This window comes from Ambystoma mexicanum, chromosome 4q, assembly GCF_040938575.1.
Source record: "Ambystoma mexicanum isolate Mex_15411 chromosome 4q, UKY_AmexF1_1, whole genome shotgun sequence".
NCBI classification, from domain to species: domain Eukaryota; kingdom Metazoa; phylum Chordata; class Amphibia; order Caudata; family Ambystomatidae; genus Ambystoma; species Ambystoma mexicanum.
In genome coordinates this window covers 264,332,624-264,355,958 of record NC_090928.1, presented here as the reverse complement: position 1 = coordinate 264,355,958, position 23,335 = coordinate 264,332,624, and the positions used below count along the sequence as shown (strand labels likewise).

Genomic DNA, 23,335 nt, shown 5'->3' with positions numbered 1-23,335 from the left:
CCCCTGGGACGGCCTGTTTCTGTATGCGTTCCCCCTCCCATTGCTTCTTTGAGTCATCAATCAACTCAGACGGTACCAGTGCAAGATGATCCCCGTCGCCCCAGAGTGGCCGAGGCAGATCTGGTACCCAGACCTTCTCAGCATGAAGCACCCCCCGCCGCCTAGCAAGCTCCCAGTGGATGCAGATCTTCTCGCCAGGGTAGGAGGCGCAATTCTGCACCACAACCAGGGATCTCTGAACCTGAAGGCCTGGCTCCTGTAGCGTTAGATTTCAGAAGCTATAATCTTCCAGCGGACTGCAAGGAGGTGCTTGCCAAGGCCAGAGCATTGTCTACTTTAAAATGTTAGACTCAAATTGAAGAGATTCACAATTGGGTGCCATTCACAGAAGATCGACCCTCGGAGAGTCATGGCCCCTCAGGTACTACCATATTTGCTATCGTAGGCTAAAGCGGGGCTGTCTCATGCCTCCATCAAGGTTCATCTGGCGGCTATCTCCCTCTATACCAGATCACCATGACGGTCCTCTTTGTGGTTGCACCGTCTGGTTAAGGAATTCGTCAAGGAACTATTTCATTTGTTCCCACCGGTGAAGGCTCTGGCCCCGGCATGGGAACTCAATGTGGTAATTGCTAGGCTCATGGGAGCACCGTTTGAGTCCATACATTCTGTTCCGCTCAAGTTCCTGTTGTGAAAGACCGCTTTTCTTATGACCATTACCTCTGACGACGAGTTGGTGAGATCCAGGCCCTGTCCTGTAAGCCACCGTGCATAACTTCCCATGAGACCAGGGTGGTGCTGCGGCCGCACCCATCGTTGAAGCTTAAGGTGCTGTCGGACTTTCATCTAAATGAGCCCTTGGTGTTACCTGTGTTTTTTCCGATGTGGCTAGATCGCTGAAGTTGTATGTGGACCGCACAAGGGTTTTCTGGAAAACTTCCCAGCTCTTTGTGAACTTTGGTCCTGTTAACCGTGGGAAGGCCCTATCCTAGGCTTCCATTTCCAGGTGGCTCTCCGGCTGCATCACTCATTGTCATCGGTTGGCAAACCGACTGTTGCCTGGCCGTCCGAGAGCCCATTCTAGCAGAGTAATCGCTGCTACACCTGTGTGGTGTGCCCCTGCTGGACATCTGCAGGGCGGCTACGTGGGGGTCGATGCACACCTTCATGAAATTCTACTGCGTCGACAGGGATTCCAGGCAGGAGTCCAGAGTCGGCCAAGCAGTGCTGCGCAACCTGTTCACTTGAAGGTGAGCCTGCTGAGGAGGTAAGAGAAAGTGCTTCTGTTTAGCTTTGCCACCTCCCGTGGTTGTGCATGTGTACTGCTATGTATTCTTTATTCATGAGCATGTGAATCCCTGCCAGAACTCATGCTGGAGAAGGAACAAGTTACTTACCTGTAACTGTTGTTCTCCAGCATGGGTCTGGCATGGATTCACATGCAAACCCTCCCGCCTGCCCCTCTGAGGCTCTTCTCTTGGTCCTACTGACACTTTACTTGCTACCAAATCTGAAGTTGTCTGCCAGAGGAGGGGCTTAGGGAGAGGGCAGTCATTGGCTGGGGGCAGTATGACCCAGAGCTCAATGATTGGTTTATAGGAGAAAGACAGTTCAGAAACGAAACTGAAACTCATTTTTCTTTTACCGAGGATTCCCAGCCTGACTATGGGGAATTTTGCTGAGCATGTGAATCCATGCCAGAACGATTCTGGAGAAAGAGTTACAGGTAAGTAACTTGTTCCTTCCACAGCAGAACAATTTACGTAACTGCTCCCAATGGTTTTCTCTCCCTCTTACTATTCTTTGGCTCTGGCAATGTGGGTTTAAGCCAGTTCCTCTTATAGCTTCTTTTACACACTGGCAATAAGATTTACAAACACCTGGATTCTTAATTGCCCTATCGTCTGTGGCAAAGCTGGTTCTTTGTAACTTGCCTTGATATTCTCTTTTGGAAATAGTTGTTTATATTGAGCTCTCTTAACATTGCCCTCCCTTGTTGCAGGCAATTATTCTGTCCCACACAAATAAAAACACACCCTTCTGTCTGATGGCTAAGTTCTTATTCTGCCACCTGGTCCTTTTTGAGTCAGCTTGGTTCGCAAAAAAATTATTAGTCTGCTTTATATCAGTTGGGTGTTCAAAAGAAATGTTTATTTTCTCACTTCACTCTCTTCATATTTCTGTGCTTAAGGCACCTAGACATGGCCAGCGGGCAGTTACGGAGGGCTCTAGTGTCATAATCTACTAGTGAACTCGTCCTGCTTTCTTCAGGTCCTCTGCTTCTGCTTTCCTACGTAGCCCGGCAACCTCTTCTTCTTGGCTTCCCGCGGCCCGCGCCAGTCGAGAAAGGAGATCTCCTCACTCTCACAGCTGTCCGGTGCTCACCTGCCACAATGAGGGAAGCTTTCAAATTTCACGCTTCCCGCTGTGTGACCTCTGCATCTATGGTCCACAGGGGATAAGCAGTCACTTGCAACGCTTGCCCGTGCGCAACCTCTGCAATCAAGCTTCGGACAGAAGATATACCCTCCAAGGACCTGCATCCGTTCCACACACGATGGTGGTCCCAGCATCTCTGATCTCCTCTAACCTCTGCTACTTCATTGAGGTACTAAAACTACTCCTACTGCTCTCTGCCTCCCAGTCCCCCTCAGGTGTGGGGTCATTACCACTAGTAGGCTGCAAACGGCAGTCTTGTGCCTCTGCAGCACTCTTCTTTGTCCCAGTACTTTGGGTATTGTGAGCGATGTCCCCAATGTTCAAATCATCTTTTCTTACAGCTTTGTTTTTACAATAAGCCATTATATTAGCTGGGTCTCAGAGAAAATTTAAAAAAGGGATTTTTCCCATTCCTCCTGACCATCCTTGAACCCCTCCCCAACATGTGATCCTCCTGCAGAACACCAAACGCAGGTTCTGGATCAGAAAGGGTCTGCCTTTCCCTGGCCACATGAGAAGGGTCCCAGGCCAGGTTTTCTGGGGGAATCCTCTCCGATTCATCACATGATGTTCTATATATTGTCCAACTAGAGGTGTATTTTGACTTTTGCAGTGAATGCGTCATGTATTGAGAAACCCTGACTTATGTGGCTGGTGGGGCTGCAGCATGGTGATGAAGCTGTGTTTCCATGAAGCCGGAGTAAGGCGAGTTGCTAATTGGCCATGTCCAAGCCAGGGCTCGTTCCCCTGGGACTTGTGTCGCTCCCAGGGGTGTCTGAGGGCCAGGTGGTGAGACCCTGACCTCGACCCACTGATCCCAGGGAGCTGCTGCCACCGCTGCGCTATCTGGGTGAGTCTCGAAGCAAGAGAAAGCGAGAAAACCCAGTGGCATGTGTGTGGCTGGAGCGGAAGCAGCGATTTGAAAGGTTGTATACGAATTGTTTGTATTACAACTGTTCGAATGACAATTGACCTTTTCACAATTGACCGAATTGTGAAGGCCAATTGTAACATATATGCGAAAAATCGAACAATTTGGGTAATATCATTTGAAAGTGTAAAGAGGCACAGAAGAGAGAAAGCAAGGACAACAAAGTGTGCGAGCAGCGGAAAGAGACAGAGACTGAATAGAGGGTGCGAGTGACCCGAAAGACAGAAAAAATACATTTTAAAGAGAAAGAGTAGTTGCGAGCAACCCAAAAGTAAGAAAGGAATTTGCACGAGTGCACAGCAAAGTGTAAAGAATGTGCCTGGGGCACGATAAAGAAAGAAAAGTGTGTAAAAGACACAGCAAGTAGAAAAGAGGGTGCAATGGTGCACAACGAAGCAAAAGGAGTGTGCCAGGCTATCGATAAAGCAGGAGGAGTGTGCAAGAGACACTGGAAAAAGAAAGAAGGTACCAAAGGGCCCTGCCAAGTGGAAAGAAAGGGGAAAGTGAAAGCCAGACAGAAGAGCTACAAAGCGTGAGGAGAGGGGTCAGAGGTCAGTGGTCTTGCATTTTCCAAGGTCTGACACTACCCCATGGAAGGAACTATGTGAACTTTTGTTTTGAGACCAGAGGGTCCTAAGCTTGAGGAAGGGAACCGCGAGAGGCCCGCATAGACATTTTTGAATCTTTGCAGGAGAGGTCTGGGCTTGGGGAAGGGAACCATGAGAGTGCTGACCAGAACAGTATCTTTTTTTCTGTTTTGTTGGGGAAGGGACCCCAAGTGACCCAGAGACATTGTGAACTTTAGTTCCTGCCACAGCCCTACGTGGAAGGTTCCGAGGGCGACCCTTTTTGTGTTGAACTATCTTTTTGACATTGGCAGAATTACACCTGATAAGACCACCTGAACCCAATCTGCTGAGGGCAAACATAGGTTATGAAAGAGACAGAATTTGGTTTTGTACTTCTGGACTTCGACGGGCCTTAGAAACATCAGTTGAGGGAATAATCCCTTTAGAGTTAGAGCCAGTTAAGCATTACACAAACCCACGAAACTGTTACAATAAAGGTTTTCAAACTGTTACGTTTGAGCCTGTCTCTCTCTTAATGCCATCCTTGTCTCACACTATTTTATGCTATTCTTAACGTTCACTGCACAGGTGTTTTTATTTCTTCTATGTAGCGTAAACAAGGGCACACTAGTTAGTAAATGGCTGTTGTAGTTTTACAATTGGTCATTTGTTCAAGTCCCAGAAGAAAATCTCCTATTTGAAATCTGGTTGCAGTCTTGGTGAATCTACAAACTGCACATGTTGCACTGCGGAAGTGGCTTATCAGGGGGCCTAAGTCCCAAAGAGTCATGTGATCAATCCTTCGATGTCATTACTTCTACCCGAGGGGGGGACCCCTTCCCATGAGGCCAGGGATGCAAGCCTGCTACCCAACAGTCCCCCTTTGGGCATGGGGGGCGGTGGTACTCGGCGGAAGGATCTCATGGGGAGAGACTCCCCTCTAGGGACAAGGACGACCATCTATTTGTATTTGTATTGTATTTATTTTGTTTATATAGCGCTTTACTCCAAAGCGCTGAACATTTTAACAACTTGATACATAAAACATAACAGTAGAAGCAAATTACAATTATGAATCAGTCCAACAAAACAGTAAGAAGAGCAATTAAACTGAAGGGAAGAGGGAGAGTGGTGCAATAGAACTGAGAGGGAGAGGGAGATGTGGGGAGGAGAAGGAGGAGGGAAAACGGATGGTGAAAATGGGTGAGAGTGGGCTGGAGGGAGAGGGGAGGGAGATTATCAAGGGGAAAAAGATGAAGGAAGGCGGGGGAGCAAGAAGAGGGGAGGGGTTTGATGGCGGGGAATGGAGAAGGAGAGATTTAAGGGATGTGTGGAATGAGGAGAAGGAAGGAATAGAGCGGATTGAGAGAGGTAAGGAGTTCCAGTGCAGGGGGGCAAGTGGCTGGAAGGAGCGGAAGTTGGAGGGGGCAAAAGGGGATGGAGGAACAGTGAGAAGGAAGTAGTCAGCAGAACCAAGGGAGCGGGAGGGAGTGTAGAAAGAGAGGAGGGAGGAGAGATAAGGGGGAGCAAGACCATGGAGAGATTTAAAGACTAAGCAGAGGAAGTGAAATGTAAATTGGAGTGTGAAAGGGGGAGCCAGCCAAGAGAGGAAAGGGAAGCAGAGATAGAGTCACGGGAGGTAAGGAGACAGAGGGTACGGACGGCAGAGTGGTAGATGGATTTGAGGGTGGCGAGATGAGAAGTAGGTAGACCGAAGAGTAAGGAGGAGATGTAGAAGAGGCGAGAGAGATAAGGGAGGAGATTAAAAGTTTAGCAGCATGGAAAGTGAAAGAGGGACGGACTTTGCAAATATTAGAGGTGGTAGCGACAGGCACGAGAGGTGAGAGAGATATGGTGGGAAAAAGAGACAGAGGAGTCAAAGTGAATTCCTAAGTTGCGAGCGTGGACAGAGATAGGGAGATTAGGAGGATATGGATAGGATATGGCCCTGATATAACTGTCACACCCTCACATACCCTAGCATCTTTTCAATCTTATTACTTCTAGACTAAAACCATGTACTGTTGTAAGGAAGAGGACGTTACTCTTCTAACAACTACTGGGACGAATAAGTGTGAAAATATACCAAGTAGCACCAATACAGAAAAGAGGAAGAACATTGGAAGCATAACAAGTGAAACCCCACGAGAACCAGAGAGCTATAGACTTTCGTAGATGCTTGGCTTCCCGACTGTACTGAGACCAGGTGGAGGGGGTCATTCCGTTTGGTGGAAAAGCAAGGAGCAAGATACCTAGAGGAGGGAGGCATTGCCAGGAACCCAATAGTGGAGAAAGCACTATAAGCAATAAGGAATGCTGATGTTTAAACTGGAACTTTACCTTTTTGAGTTTGAATGGAGAGCTTTACGCTTTCTGGCATTACAGCTTGGAACTTTATTTGTGCATTGGAAAGGGATTGAGACCTGGGGAAAGGAGCCATTCCCTCAGGTAAAGATCCCACTTAACAACTGAAACTGTAATCTGCTGTCCAGAAGAAGGGAGTCATTCTTCTGGACCAAGGAGATCCATTACCTCTTTAGTTTAGTTGCAAGTGTAAGGGACAGAAGTAGGCTTTTTGACACAGGACGGTGGACAATTGATTTACACGGACATTCTGACTGAACCCTTAGTATTTTAGTTGAGGTAAGGATGCCCTCTTAGAGTTAGGGGAAGTTAGGTTTTCTTTTTGTTTTCATTACTAATAAAGGTTCTTGCCGACAAACATGCCACTTGTGTGTTGGTCTCCTCCTTTTCCATTTTGTCTAGGTATTTGGAATTTTCCAATTGGTCTCTTAGGTCACAACCTCTTTTTAGTTAAAAATGGGTAGATTTTCATTAGGGAAGTGTAACTGAATTAGTGATCTGTGTTTCTTATTTGTATTATTTTCATGTGGTAGGGCTGTAGGTGCTGACACAAACTAGTTTGCCACTGGCATGTGATTTATCCTTATCCTTTGGGGACAATAATACCTCTCGAGGGATGAAGCCTGTGCGTTTATTCGAGCACCGTATTAATGTCTTGTGATAACCCTGTTTTTTGTGTTGTTGGCTAGAATTTTGGCCTGTGAATAGCAGTCTGTAGTTGAGCTGCAGTTTCTCCGGACTTGAGTATTGTCCGTAAGGTAGATTGGGCCTCATAACAAGTCTGTGCCGGTCCGGAAGTAAGGGTGCCGGTAGCAACATACCAGCACCCATTACGGACCAGCAGACTACAACTGTGCCTGCCAGGGCCTCTGCACCTGGCATGGTCTGACCTGCCAGGCGCATTGGCCCTGGTAGGCACAGTTTTCACCGAAGCCCTGGACCCTGTTAGCAACGGGCCGGTGCTTCAGTCTCCTCGCTCCCATAGAGTCATATGAGACTCTGTTGGAATGGGGACTTATGATTTCCGTTGGCTGAGGTCCGAGGCCGCTGGGACTTGTATGTCCCGGTGGCACTGGGATCTGTGATGGGGGAAATGGTGTTATGGGGTTACCGCCAACCTCGTAATAAAGCCCATTGTCTCGTGTGTGATAAATGCTATAATTCAGCAGAGTATTTCTCTGTCTCTTTTCTCTACAAAGAGCAACAGAGGGGACCCCCTGCATTGCTGATGGTAATTTGTTAACGTTTAAGGTTTTTATACCGCGCACAGGTGCCACTTGCCTGGTCTCTCGGCACTGTGGTGGCTCTGCAAAAAATAAGGAGTGGGGGTAACAGTTAGTGGGAGGAGCGGGTAAAAAGAGCAATGGAGCTGTGATGTGCTGTTGGCATCTTCAGTTCAGATGGACCATTCACTGAGCCTCGGTGCAAGATTTGGGAGGCAGCCGTCATGGGGCGTTGTGCAAGGTTGGGTGTGCTATGTTTTGTGGTTGCGGTGTTGTGAAGTATGTGCATTCTGCTGTGCTGAGGAGTTCTGGTTGTCTGTAGTGCAGTATTTGAGAGGTGTGTGCAGAGAGAGTTAACATTAGTTTTGTTGGCAGTAGATCTTAAGCTTTTTCCGGTTGATTATGTGAGAAACCTGAAGGTGCCTCCCTAGCTAGTTCCCGGGGATCTGTCATTCAGGTGGCCAGGACACGGCCATCGATATTGGGCCCAGTGCCTGGGGCTGTACCAGTGAGGAAGGATCACCTCAATGGGGGTCCTCGGGAAGTTAGACACCGATGGGTGAGACCCGGTATCCCCCTTCTTTTGACACCTTGTCTCCATCCTACTCGGTAGGACATTTAGAAACACTGCCTCCCCTTCTGACACAAACACTTTCGCACACCACGAAAGACAACGGACTAACACCCGAGCCATTTACCTAACATGTCCCAACAAGAGGGGTCAGGCAAAGTTAGGCAATTGACCAAAAACACACACACACGCACACATCCGCGCACTCACGCGCGCGCGCGCACACACACACGCGCATTGAAGGGGTGATGAGGAGAGAAGAGACCTTGTCCTTTTCAATCCAGACCCGTGGAACCTCCATGCAAAGAAGTATAATACCTTGGACAAAAGCTAACGTGTGTAGCGGCAGATGTCAACTGTACTCAGAGCCTGCCTATGCACATAAGCCAGACGGAGAGAGACGCCTGCTACCGTGGTACCGTCCTTGACTCCAGATACCAAAAGAAGCGAAGCAGTTCATCAGTCTGTGAGTCGAGGGGAGAGCCGATAAACCGAACTATGTTGAATGAAAGATGCAAAGAGGCTAAAGGATAGTTCCAAGAATATTTTAGCGTTAAGGGAAAACTAGCTGCAAGAGGGGTCCAGCACCACGATGGTACTCACTAGAGAGTTTCTGGGGAATCCCGCACTTTTGGAAACTACAGCTACCAGAAGGTCTTAGGAGGGCTTTATCGAAAGGGGTCAAAATGGTCATACGTAGGTCTTGTAAAATCCTCTGTACATTCGAACGACTTTGACCTGCAAAGTCGAAAGAAGGAACTCTGTGTGATTGACTGTAGTGAACTCGGCGTAGGGAGGCAGAAAAGCATCCACTGAGCGATTGTTTAAAAAGACATTAAGACCTGTGAATACAACAGGAACAAGTGTCCTCACTAAACACTGTAGTGAACCAGGCAGGCAAGCGAACAGTCAAGAAGGGGTCTGAGACCGGCCGAGGGGGATCCTAGGGTGAAAAGTCATCACTCAAAGACTGATGAATGTGAAAGACACCACTGAAGGAGGAGAGCCAATATGAACCCGACTGAGGGAAGCGGAGATTCAAGAGAGGTCTGTGCCAGGAAGATGGGGGCCCAGGGGTGAATCACCATCACCCTAATGATTATTTGAAAGGAACTTTAAGTTTGTACGTTACATCAGGTCCGAGAAGGAAAGAGACTTTTGTGACAAGAGACTCAACCACCGGAAGAGTCTGATAGCTTGAAAGCAGAACTGTCAACTCTTGCTGGGTAAAGCTCGAGTATGTGCTGTGCTCAGAAGTGGCACCTTATCCTGTGCTCAAAACATGGTTATGGGAGACCCCAGGCTAGCACTTCCTGACTATCATTTGTGAACACTTCTTTCTTTGTTGTACCTCTTATCCCACAATGTTTCTATATTAGTTATAAGGATTGGCAATAGGTGTTGTAGTATAGGCTCTTTTCTATTTTGACTAGACTCCACAAGAACTGCCTTATTTTTAATTTAATGGTCAAAGCTTGCTCCCATCTTAGATGTAGGTTAGATTAGGTGTTTTTCCAACCTGCACATTGTTAAAATAAACCCCCTTGAAACATATTCACTTGTCTGTCTTTACGGTTGGCACCATGAATTCCTTACCATTAGTAGTACCTACCCATCCTCCAATTGCCCTTTCTAGTTGTATCAGTGAGGTTGCCTCTAAGCGGATAGGTTCCAATGCTGCACTGCTAATCCGTTGGCACGCTGAACTCTGATCACTGGCTCTATTTCTGGCCGGGTGCTGGTTCTCTGCCCCAAGGACAATCGGAGGCGGGCAGGTAGTTCTTTGGCCGGATTTCCCAGAGGAGTTTTAAGTTTATAGTAGGGGCGGGGTTGGTGCTAAGTCTTGTTGCCCTTATTCACCGGTAAGAGGTCCTTTTACTGGGTTCTTTGCAGGGCTTAAGTTTCTGGTAGGGGCAGGGTTGATGCTTGGTCTTGTTTGCCCTTGGCGATTCTAACTTATCACCATTACTTTGTCCGGATGTTCTCTGGTTCGGGGGGTGGAAGGGCACACATCTTCTCATTGGTCTTGACCTAACCTTTTTATTTCTTTTTCCTCCTGTTTGCTTCTCCTTTTTCCCATGCTTGCTGGGTTGCACGGTGTGCGGGCGTCGTTCAGTCGGTTTCGTTGTGCTCTGAGTTGAACAGCCAGGTTTTCAGCAATTTTCTGAATTTTGTATGGTCCTGGATAGTTCGAATTTCCATGGGGGAGGGAGTTCCATAGATTCGTAGCTAAGCATAAGAATGCTGAACCGCCCAGCTTTTTCTTCATGTATTGTTTGGGTTCAAGGCAGACGTTGCAGGATCTCAGGGTTCTGGCTGGTTTGATTCCTGGCCACATACCGCTCTGTGCGTTCTGCACAGGGTTTTGAAAGAGATTCTCTTTGTGACCGAGAACCGGTGTAGCATCCTGAGGGTGGGTGTGATGGCGTCTCGTCTGCTGAGTTTGAGGAGAAGTCTGGCTGCCGCGTTTTGTATTTGCTGTAGTTACTTCAGCAGGCGTCTGGCATTCCAGGGTATATGCTGTTAGCATAATCAATCGTTATCACAATGAGGGATATGATGGCTAGTGTTTTGCGTGCGAAGGAGAGGAATGGTAAGATCTATTTTATTGTTTGTATGAGGTAGACGCATTTTTGGATTTTTGTATTGACGTGTGGGTCGAGTGTTAACTCGTTTTCTAGGTTTCTTACCGCTTTAGATGGTGTCAGTGGGTTTCCCAGTTCGGTCGGCCATGGCATGTGTTGGTTATTTCCTCTGTGTTCCGGTGTAATCATGATTTCAGTTTTCCTGGTTGATTTTGAGTTTGTTAATGTTCATCCATTGGTAGAGCTCCTTGAGACACTCCTAGTGGTGCGTTCTCTTCTTGTATGTCACTGAATTTAAAGACGATTTGTGTGCCTGCGTAGTTGTAGCATGTTGGTACGCATCTTTTGATGAGTTTGATTAGTGGAGTCATGTAGATGTTGAAGAGAAGCAGGGATAATGGGGTACTCCACAGGAGGAATTCACTGGCTTGAATTTGAATGGCTTTAGCCAGATCGTTTGTCCTATATTCATGGACTTGATCCAGAGCACTGCTGTGTCAGTGAGCCCTACTTCTTATCAGGATGTTGTGGTTGACTATGTCAAAGGCAGCAGAGAGATCTAGTAATATCAGTGCTGATTTGGTGTAGGAATCGGCTTTAATTTTTAGGTCATCCCAGATTGAGACTGGTGCTGTTTCGTTCCTCTCAAGGGTCTGAATCCTACTTGTGCCTGTTCTACTAGTTGATTATTTTCAACATGCTCCAATAGTTGTAGGTAGACGTAAGGTCTCTAGTATTTTTGCCGGGTAGGGGATGTTCGAGATGGGCCTATAGTTTGAGGTCTTCCACATTGTCCATTGTGTGCTTAAGTAGAGGTTTGATGTCGCCGTTTTCCTGTTGAGAGGGATTGGATGAAGGGTATTGTACTATTTGACCGTATCCAAAAGGTTGCATGTACAAAACGTTCTGAAAATGCTACCACCAAAGGTTCAAACACCAAAAGTTCGAACCTTTGGTGGTAGCATTGTAGGTAAGTATTAACAAACAAAAAAAGACTGCAGGGGTGTCCCCCGCAACACCTCGATCACTATACATTAGAGTATAGTGAGCAGGGGTTGCAAGGGAAGCCCTTGCAGCCCCCATAAAAAACAGAAAATAGAAAAAAGAAAAGGACCCTGCGGCGCCGGTTCCCGATCACGGAAGTGAAAGGGAACTGGCGCCGCAGGGACTCGGCGTGAACAAAAAGATTAGATGGGTATGTTTATGTTGGGGGTGTGGGTGGGAGTGTGTTGAGGGTGTGGATGGGGGGTGTGTCGTGGGTGTGATGTGGGTATGGTTATGTAGGGGTTGTGTACGTGTGTTTGCATGGGAAATGTGCAAACCTTTTGTGGTTCGCACATTTCTCATGCGAACTTTCCGGCCACGGGAAAATCGGCCACGGTCGGATCACGCAGATGATGGTGTTTCCTGTGCAAGGATTGATTTGTAGATGTCTGGGGGGTAGCGGTCCATCGGGAAGCCTCCTTTGTTCTTTTTCACCAAGATTAGTAGTTTTTCTGTCGACATTTGTTGGAAGCAGTGCATTTTGTTCATTGGCCCGGGGTTGGTGGAAGCTGGTGGATTGTTTGGTCGATTGGTCTGCTTTGTATGACTCAGTGTATGCTAATGATTTTGTTCTTGAAATGGTCTGCAAGATCATCGCATAAGTTGCATCCTGGCGGGTTTCTCATTTCCTTTAGGATGTTAAATAGTTATTTTTGAGTGTTGGTTGTTTTTGTGATCCGGTAGTTGTAGTATTTCTTTTTTTGCTTTGAGAATTTTGGATTTGTATGCTCGGATTTGTAGTGGGTATTTTACTCTTTTGCCTTGGTCAGGGTTTTTTCTCCATTCTTGTTCTAGTTTTATGTTGATTATTTTAATTGCTTTTAGGTGGGGTGTCTACAGCATTCTTTTTTGAGGGGGGCGATGCTTTTTTCTAGATAGATGTCATTCATAGTTTCTGCAATCCATGTCCGCATTAAGTTTGCGTTTTCCATCGATGTCTGTTGCATCCAGTGATGTGGTCGCTGGCTTTGAGATTTCTCAGCGCTCTTTTAAGTTGCTGCTCTTGATGGTTCTCCAGTTTCTTTTCCAAATAGGTGGGTTTGATGGTGTTTGGATCACGAAAGGGATGATGAGGTGGTGGCTCCATAGTATTTGGATGGGTGGTGATGTCATCCGATTTCTATTGGCAAAGACTGCATCCTGTGTGTGTGTGTGTGTGTGTGTGTGTGTGTGTGTTGCTTGGTTAATGTTTTCTGAGAGTTGGGGTTCATATCTTCAAACCATATGTTGAAATCTCCAATAATGATCAGATGCTCATGCTGTATGGCTAGTTTTGTGGCTCCTTCTATGAAGTTGTCTGTGAAGGTCGCACTGTACGTTGGTGGCATATAGATTAGAATGAATGTGAGGTTTGACTGTGGGTCTGTGGTGAGTTGAAGGACAAGGGATTTGCAGTTAGGTATTTTTAAAGATTCCACTGTTTTTATTTTGAGGTGTTCTTTGTAGGCTACTGCAAGTCTTCCTCCTCTTTTCCCTTTTATGTTTGCTTGTTCACCCTTGAAATTGTCCGGTAAGCAGCTGTGTCGGATCACTTTGTAGTTTTCAGCTAGACATGTTTCTGTAATTAATAGGATGTCGATTCCCCTGTTGCCGAGTAGGTCGTAGATCTCAGTTGCATGTTTGAACATCAGTCTGGCGTTGATTAGGTTGCGCTGCAGTTTTCTCTTTAAGTTTTTTATTTGTTGCTCTGGATTGCACTTGTGTGTGGTTTTGTTGCTGATTCTCACTGTCGTCTGTGAGTGTGTTTAGTTATTCGAGTTTCGTTGTTGAATAGGTTGGTTAGCTTTCTTATTGGGTTAATGGCCTGTTTTGGTTCTTCCTCAGATTCAGGCTGGTGATGGTGGAGGTTACCTTGGTGTTTGGTGATGTACGGGGTGAGGGTGTGGTTCCTTAGTCTTCTCTTTCTTTCATTCTTTTTTCTTTGATGTATTGGTATCCTGCTGGCATCTAGGGGCGTCTGTTCTGGTGGTCTCTCTGTTGCAAGGTAGGGTGTTGGTTAAAGTGATTTTAATCTTTTTGCTGGGGTTGCTCCTATGTCTGTGCTGTTTAGGAGTGCACGTTCAGTTGGTGTTCTGTAGTTCGGTGGTGTGGTGGTCTCTCGTGGTTTCCTTGTGGTTGTCCATTCGTCTTGCTTTCTCTTGCTCCCGTTGGTTCTTTGTCAAGGCATGGTCTGTTATTCAGGTATCTTTCAGATTTTCTCACGGTTGCGAGTGGCTTTCCGTGATTGGTGTTTGTTTGCCTCACAGTTGCAAATGACTTGCTGTGATTGGAGGTTGGTGAAGTAAGGGGGTACAAGGGCATTTGCACTCATGTGCTGTTGGTTGGGTTTCTGTTTGACCAGTGGTTGTTCTCCTCTATGGTTTGGTGTGAGGTTCCTTTGAGTGATTGTTTCCTTGTGTCTTCTTTAATTGGTGGGTTTGTGGGGTCTTGAGCTTGTCTTTGTCCGTTCGTCGGTTAACAGAGGCTACGGTATTTGTTGCGGTCTTGGTGATCAGGTTGAGTTTCGCTGGGAGGGGGGCAAAGGCTTGTGGGTTACACTGGGTGGGGAGGGTGTCTTGGCTCTTACCCGGGCGTAGTTGTCTGCTAGCCTATTTCTGGGTTCTGTCTTATGGGGTTTCGGGTGGATTTGAGTGGGGGTGCCTGCCTGCTCTTCGTTTTCGGAGTTGGTACCCTTCCTTGCACTAATGACAGACTGGGAACAAACATGAGCCAGCAGCATTGGCACGCTTAAGTAGAGATGGTGGCGGGTGAGTGGTGTGTAATTGGATCCTGGATGGTCTGTATGATGGCAGTATTGCTAGTTCACCTTTATGTGGGATGAAGCTAAGAAATACAGTTCACCTAGATGTGAGAAATGACTAAGCAACACAGTTCCCCTAGATGTGGGAAATGACTAAGCAACACAATTCGCCTGGGTGTGGGATGTGGTTGGCATATGAATGTGGGTACATCTGTCACATAGGATTATGGGCGATGTAATCGGATAAGAGGAATTAGAGAGGTGGGACAGTTTAGTGGGATGCCGTGATTACTGGCCACCCTTATCTGCACCACACCTACCTTGTCAGTCTCTGCTGGTTGCTGGCTGCCGTCTTCTTGCTTCCCCTGCTGACACAGGCGGACACAATCTGTGGCTGTTTCTGTAGCAGCTGCTCTTCACCTTGGGTGCCTTAGCCGACCGGGCTACCAGGCAAGGGTCTGTCCTTAGTGAAGTGCTGAAATGGGTCAGTTGGCCCAATCAGATCGCACGGTAGGTGGGATCTGAGGTGGGGGACTGGCAGACCAGGAACTAATTACACATGTAGGGGCACACAGACCAATGGGCGGCAGGTAGGTGGTGGGAGGGAGCAGGAAGCATGCGAAGAATGGCAGAAACGGAGGCCACAAAACGAAAATCAACACAAGGAAACATAAAATTCACCTGATGGATCTGTAGCAGAGGAGGCAGGCACATATTGAGAAAGTTGATACTCTTTTGGTTCACTTCCTTAGTAGTGTCATCACCAGATCAATGCCACATCATGAATACAATGGTTTCAACCGTTTAAATAGCTACAAAATTGTTAAGTCACATTAAGAAGTTAGTGCTTGTATTCGAAAATATTGCATAATTAGTCCTACACAGAGCGAACGCTTCACCCATGGCTTTCAGCTTTATTTGTTGGAAGTAAAGGAAGTATTCTTAAATTGGAAGTAGTTGTTCACTTATGCTACTGACATAGTGCATTAGTTTTACTAGGAATTCTTTTGGTGTATCCCCGGGGATTTATATTATCATGCTATGTCCCTCTTGGGCATTGTGACAGTGGATGTAAGATGAAGGGATAAAATAGCTAGTGACCCCAGGTCAGAGGAAGTGGGGGTGCCACTGTCGTTGAATTCTAATGCCAAAATATTGATTCCCATGTATTTTCAGCTGAGTGAGTGTGTTTTTATCAGTAATTGCTTGCGGTCGCAAGTCTTAAGGCTGGCTGGAAGTTTCTGGTTGCAGTGCTTTCCTTTCCTTCAGCTGTAGTTTGAATCTCCTATGATAATGTCGAATTTGTGGTTAACTGGTGCATGCTAACAAGTCTGCAAACTAAGGGTTGTAGGAGGGCAGTCAGTAGTTCAAGAGAAGCTTAAGCATACATGTGTGGGTCACTTTACACTGTACTAATAAGGACTATTGCAGGCTGTGGGGCATCAGAGAGAGATTCCTTTGTGTCCAAGTACTGCTTGTGTGCAATTGATTCTTCTTCTCCCCTTACTCGTACAGCAAACGCGCTTAATGTTAAAAGCCAATAAGATGTGTCCTCCTGTAAGACTGTCTAGTCATCTGTTAAATCTTTTTTTTAGGATAGACTTCAGAAACACTGGACACCCTCTCCTCTTCACCTACTCTCCTTTTCTTCCCCTTCTCTAGCCCCTTCTCTTATTCTCTCCTCATTTTCCCCTCTTCTTTTCTTTTCCCTTTTTCTTCTCCTCTCCTTTTCATCTCCTTCCCAGTGAGATGGCTGAATTGAATTCCACAAAACATATTTTAACTGGCAACGTGCATGCAACCCCTAACATTCTCACCCCATACCTAGGGGGGAGGAAGCAAAAAAAGGAATTCACCTTAAAAAAAAAAATCTGTGAAAGGAACCCATACATGCGAAAAAAGTGTGATTCTTAATGAGAAAGAAACATTGTTACAAAAAATAGATTTGCTGAAAAAGAAGCCATTCAGATGTCTAAGGTAATGTACAATTCTGCTAATTTCTATTTGTGTGATATGGCAAAAGTATTTGATTTGCAACCATTTTGGCTATTCATCACATGGGGAAAAAAAGTTTCCCAGTCGTAGTGGTTGCTAACCAATCATTGAGACCTATTGACTGCAAGGAAATTGGGTATTAACAGTAGGTTTGGTCAGATAGGCAGGGCAGACGGAGATCAGTACAGCATTTTGACGTACTGAAGTAATTATCAGCATTCGATGCAAGCAGGTGCTGCTTTGTTTGGGTTCCTTATCCAGCATTCTGATTAGGAATCCTTGATATTTTAAGTAGTTTCTCTATTCTTGCTTCTGTTCTTAGGATGTATTTTAATCACCTCTCAATTGTATCTAAGCTCATACTCTTGTGCTATTTGTTAGGGAGTTAAGCATGTGAACAGTCGCGCCCTTTAAACATTATCTTGACCTTTGTTTCTTTGTGCATTTTTTATAGGATTGGATGGAGCTGTGGGTGGACGATGCATTCTGGAGATTTCTTTTCTCTACCATACTACTTGTCATTATGTTTCTGTGGAGACCATCAGCAAATAATCAAAGGTACATATTTGCCTCATGCATGATATGTTGTGGTTTGTCTGCCTCAAAGTCTTTTGTAAATAAGAATGTTCATTCATAATACTTGTGCATGTACTTTGAATTGAGAATCATAGTAACATCAACCTTGGGAGGCTCTGAAATACATAGCGTAGGTATGGAAGGAGGAATATTGTACTTAATGCCAGCCTACCTATTAGAGATAGTGGCATCTTGATCCAATTTTCTGAGGGGTTGCAATTGTTCAATATGTTATTTTGCAGTAGACCCTCCCACTCATGATGGATGTGTATATAGAACTGAGTGTCATCCATGCCATCTCGGCTTGTAGTCGTGGAGGAACCCTAATGGAGTTGATTAGGAACATGCAAGGTTTAGCCCCGCTTATGCGCAGACCTGTGATGATCCTTAAGTATGTTGTCAAACATATCTGGGAACGTCTGTTCTGTATCTATATTTCTGAGGCTTGTGGAATCTGCTTAGATCACATGCTGTGCATAGGCCGACATCTAGTGGAAGCTGCGGAGTATTACAGTTTGTTTTTCGAAAATCGAAAAAGGGCGTCGACACAGGGCGTGCCAGTAATACTATCCCTAGTGTGATGTCCACTGTACCCATGATCCCTCACGCGTCTAGGATCCCCAGATTGTTTTTTTCCGCCATTCTGGTCGGAAGCACTTCATCGGAGTTCCCTGGCTTTGCCATATTTACACTTAAAACTATTCTAATTTGCCCCATTTTCTCACCCCTACGTCGACCAGCATCTCGACGCCGAACCGGGGAGGAGATCAACGTCGAAACCCGACGGATTGGGCCTTGAGGGTTCCGCCTCGGCTCGGGCCTGGGCCGCTGGCCTCGGCCCTACAGTAGGGAGAGTGGGGGGTGGTACACTTCCACACTCGGTTAGAAACACCTTCTTACCTACACACACTTGCCCGCTGCCCACAGGCGCGTATGGAGGGTACGCCCTTTCAGTTTTGCCCCAAGTGTAATAAAAAATACCCTTGGGTAGATAAGCACGCTACGTGCAACCTTAGCCTGCCCAGAGACCACGCCGAGGCGGGTTGCAGGGCCTGTAGCAGGTTTAAGACAAAAACTCTTAAGGACCGCTCCACCAAGCGTTGGGCCCACCACGCCAAGCTAGCAGCTATGGAGGCGGAGGGTACCTTCAGCGACGGCAGCGACGCCGGACTTTCGGACGGCGAGGGCACCAAGGCGTCGAAAGACAGCCTAACGCACGTCCCCGGCCTCGGAAGGTCGTCCGTCCCGGCGACTATGGGGAAGTCCCCCGGCGACAAGAGCGTTACACATACACACGCTAAACACAAAAAACCCACCCGAGATTCGACGTCGTCGAAACCTCGGAAAGAGGCACAAAAGGAGCGGTCCGAAAGGACGTCCTCTGGGCGGTCCCGGTCGAGGTCGCCGCACGACATCAGGCAAGCCTCCACACTTGCACATAGTGCCTCGCCCATTAACATCACGGAAGATCACTCGTCCGGAGACGAACACGGCTTCCATCCCCAGCCTGCACCCCAGGGAAAGGGTACATCACTTGGGAGTGAGGAGGGCCCAGTTTCGAAGCCTAGTTCGAAACACAGGGATTCCACCTCCGATCCTCGACGCCAGGCGTCGAAAGATAAGGGAAAGGGTAAACACACTTCCACCCACGGGGAAGGGGGTAAGCAACAAAGGAAACAACCCTTGCAATCCCCCACAACTATAGAACTGACTTCCCCGTCCAAGTCTTCTCAGGGACAGTCCATAGAGAGTTCCAGCAGGGTCACCCCAAGCTCAAAACTCTGGTCATGCGAGGACACCCTGACCAACTACTAGCTTTAAACCCTCAGGAATCTTCTCCCTCAGGTTCAAGGGACCCTATCCTTTCAAATAAAAGGCCCCGGGTCGAGACACCAGTAAAGGCTTCAGAACCCTTCGAAGTCCAACCCTATTCTTGCCTTTTCCCTACAGGCCAAGGAGACTCTTCCCTTATAGAGGGCCAGGATTTTGAGACACCAGAAGATCTCGCAGTGTCAGATTATTACGGGGAGGACGAAGACGAGGATGAGCCAGAAAATAGCCCTGATATTTTCAGAATGGACTCACCAGTCGAAAGGGAAGCCCCAGTGTCTGATTCCCCAATAGATAATCAGCCCCTCCTGAATGAACTGCTCTCTCGGGCAGCTAACCACTTCCACATAGACACACAAGGTGTCCAAGAGGAGAGGGACTTCGCGGAGGAACTAATAGGGGAAAGGAAGACAGTAGCCCAGACCATTCCCATCCTGAAATCTATTCCAACGCAGAATAGCACCATCCCTTGTCAACCCAAACTTGACAAGACCTGTAAACCCGAGAGTAGAGAAGCTGTTTAGAGCAGCCCAGTCGGACCCTCTATATATTAGAGGCCAACTTAAGCCAGACTCTCTAGTCGTAACTAACACCCGCAAGAGAGCTGGAACCCCATTATCTTCCTCGGAGGCTCCCCCCGACAAGGAAAGTAAGAAACTCTATGGTTTTGGTAGAAAAGTAGCTTCCACGGCAGCCTACCAAACCAGAATCGCGAATTCCACCACACTGTTGGCCAGCTACAACTGCCATCAGTGGGAAGAAGTGGCAGCACTAATAGATTCCGCTCCCGAACCCCTTAAGAGCCAGCTATCTCGCATTTGTGCAGAGGGAAGAAACGTCTCAGGCTGCATTTTAAAAGCAACTTTAGACGCCGCAGACAATGCGGGTAGAATTATAGCAGAGGGGACTGTCATCAAAAGACATGCTTGGTTGAGACAGTCGGGATTCAGAGCAGAAACACAAGCTGCACTCTTAGACAAACCAGTGGAAAGTGATCTCCTGTTTGGAAAGGCAGTCGAGGACACACTAAAAAACGCTAAGGAGGAATTCGACACCCTCAAATCCCTTGGCCAGTTAACTACAAAACCACCTAACCAAAGAGGGAACAGCAATTTTCGTCGCCCCCGCGGCCAAAATTCCAATAGAGGAAATAGCTATTCCCACACCCAGGGTACACAGTGGAACACCAACTCACAACAGTCTACCCAGGGGTATGGTAGGGCTAGTAGAAGAGGACGTGGTAGAGGCAGAGGCAGCCCCAGTAAAGGAGGCGGCACGCCTCCACCGAAGCAGTGACGCTCATTTCAGGGTCCCTTCCCATGCAACCCCAGTAGGGGGACGAATATCCAGCTTCACCCAGGCATGGGAAGGGATAACATCCGACAGATGGGTGCTGTCGACAGTATCCAAGGGGTACTGTATAGAACTACTGCAACGTCCCCAAAACCACCCTCCAAGACAAAAAGTCCACTCTTTGGAACATCAAAAGATCCTCCTCGAGGAAGTCTACAATCTGCTCCTAAAGGACGCGATAGAACTCGTCCCAGGACACCAGGTAAACAAGGGTATCTATTCAACTTACTTCCTTGTGCCAAAGAAAGATTTAACAATGCGCCCAGTATTGGACTTACGGCCTGCCAACAAGTATGTCAAGCCCCAAAAATTCCGTATGACCACGCTACAAGAGGTAATCCCACTCCTAAAAAAGGGGGATTACATGGCAACCTTGGATATGAAAGATGCCTATTTTCATATTTCTATGCTCCCGGCGCACAGAAAATACTTGCGCTTCAAGGTGGACAGTCGCCACTACCAATTCAAGGTACTGCCCTTCGGGATAGCTTCAGCACCAAGGGTATTCACCAAGGTACAGGCGGTGGCAGCTGCACACCTACGCAGGGAGGCAATCCCAGTGTACCCTTATCTAGACGACTGGCTCATAACGGGGGAAACCCCAGGAATCTGCAGATCAAACATTCAGAGGACTATCGACCTCCTCCACGAATTAGGCTTCTCTATCAACGAGAAGAAGTCAAGTCTGGTGCCAAGCACCTCAAAACAGTTTCTAGGAGCTATCCTAGATACTCAGAGAGAATTGACCTTCCCTTCGGAAGAAAGAATTCGGAATATACTTCTGCAAATTCCGCATTATCAGTCAGGTCAACAGATAACAGTACGCAAAGCTATGCGGTTACTGGGCATGATGGCGTCATGCATTTACCTGGTCCCCCACGCGCGTCTGCGCATGCGTCCCATGCAGGAATGGTTGGCGAAACAGTGGTCTCAGGCAAGTGGTCAGTGGGACGATCTAGTGGTTGTTTCGCCAACACTCGTACAGAGCCTACACTGGTGGACAAGAGAGAATATCGCAAAGGGGAAACCCTTTTACGATCCCGAAGTACAGGCAGTGGTTACTACAGATGCATGCCTGACTGGTTGGGGAGCTCACCATCTCCACCACACAGCTCAGGGTCTCTGGTCTCACTCAGTAGCCAAGAACCACATCAATCTGCTAGAGCATCTGGCAGTATTCCGAGCGCTGCAGGCGTTCGAGCCCCATCTACTGAACTTGTCGGTGCAGATCAGGACGGACAGCACGACAGCCATGTTCTATCTGAACAAGCAAGGAGGGACTCGTTCGCCAAATCTGTCCAAGCTTGCCCAGAAAAAATGGATATGGGCACTCAGACGGAACATCTTCCTGTCATCGCAACATGTTCCAGGGGAGCTCAATTCCCTAGCGGATGCTCTAAGCAGAGACCCCCTCCCAGAAGAACACGAATGGGTCCTTCACAGAGACGTAGTAGAAGATCTCTTCTCTCAGTGGGGTTTCCCCACTATAGACCTATTCGCCACAAGCGAAAACAAACAATGCCCAGGATTTGCATCCAGGTTCCCCCAAACGGACTCCCAGGGGAATGCCCTGTGGATGAACTGGTCAGGGATGTTTGCGTACGCTTTTCCACCAACTCCTCTCATCAGGAAGGTGGTGTACAAGATGAACAAGGAATCAATGACGCTCATCCTAGTTGCTCTCATGTGGGCGAGACAACCATGGTTTCCACACCTACGCAGGATGGCGGTGTGCGAGCCCATCAGACTCCCAGCCTGGTACAACCTTCTGTCCCAGCAACAAGGTCAAACACTGCATCAGGAACCCAACTCTATGAACCTAGCAGCATGGCTCCTGAAGTCATAGAGTTTGGACATCTCAAATTACCACAGAGGTGTATGGACATTCTAAAAGAGTCCAGGAAACCAAATACAAGACACTGTTACTTTGACAAGTGGAAAAGATTCGTTATCTGGTGCCAGAATAAACAAATCAACCCGGTTGATTGCACTCCTTCCAACGTTGTAACATACATGCTCCACCTGCTGGATGCAGGGTTGGTTTTTAACTCTCTGAAAGTACACCTGGCAGCCCTCTCGGCTTACACCACATCCCATAACAGGGTCTCGTGGTGGAAAGTACCAGTGGTTAAAGCCTTCATGGAAGGAGTAAAGAGACTTCACCCTCCTATTTCGAACCCACCGCCAGGATGGGACCTCAACGTGGTGCTAGCTAAGCTCATGGGGCCCCCCTTCGAACCCATGCATAAAAGTAGTCTCAAACACCTGACTTATAAAACGGCCTTCTTAGTAGCCATTACCTCCATAAGAAGGGTCAGTGAAATTCAGGCTCTGTCAGTGCAAGATCCTTTCTTTACTATCCACAAGGACAAACTGGTTTTACGCACACACCCTAGGTTCTCACCAAAATTCATATCCAAGTTCCATGTAAACCAGTCCATCGAGCTTCCGGCTTTCTTCCAAAACCCACAAAGCTCGGCTGAGGTGAAACTACACACCCTAGATGTGCGTAGGGCGGTCTTATACTATGTAAATAAAACCAGACCGCTAAGGAAAACAGATCAACTGTTTGTCTCCGTAGCTACAGGCAGAGAGGGGGATCGCGTCTCTAAGGGCGCTATCTCTAAGTGGATTATCAACTGTATACAGCTGTCTTACTCTCTTTCAAAAAAGACTCTGCCGTTTACACCAAGGGCCCACTCTACTAGAGGCATTGGGGCCACTCTGGCTTTCATTGCAAATGTTCCCCTCGACACCATTTGCAAAGCAGCTACCTGGAGCGCTACGATTACGGTGATTAATGTATCATGTATTTATTTCTGAGGCTTGTGGAATCTGCTTAGATCACATGCTGTGCATAGGCCGACATCTAGTGGAAGCTGCGGAGTATTACAGTTTGTTTTTCGAAAATCGAAAAAGGGCGTCGACACAGGGCGTGCCAGTAATACTATCCCTAGTGTGACGTCCACTGTACCCATGATCCCTCACGCGTTTGGGACCCTCAGATTGTATTTTTTCTGACATGAAGTAGCACGAGGAGTAGCGCGAGTACAGATAGTCCAAGCAGATAGACAGAAAGGTAAGACTACAAGCAACCATGCGCCTTCTCTCGGAG

At 47.3% G+C, this 23,335-nt stretch overlaps 1 protein-coding gene across 3 annotated transcripts in view; it reads left to right on the top strand.

Annotated features, from left to right (window-relative positions):
- TMEM87B (transmembrane protein 87B) overlaps positions 1-23,335 on the top strand; it is a 919,680-nt gene that overhangs the window by 735,950 nt on the left and 160,395 nt on the right. For all 3 annotated transcript variants that reach the window (XM_069607836.1, XM_069607835.1, XM_069607834.1), the window contains one exon: positions 16,916-17,019. In XM_069607836.1, coding sequence (XP_069463937.1) covers positions 16,916-17,019 — 104 coding nt within the window. The remainder of the gene's footprint in view (positions 1-16,915; positions 17,020-23,335) is intronic.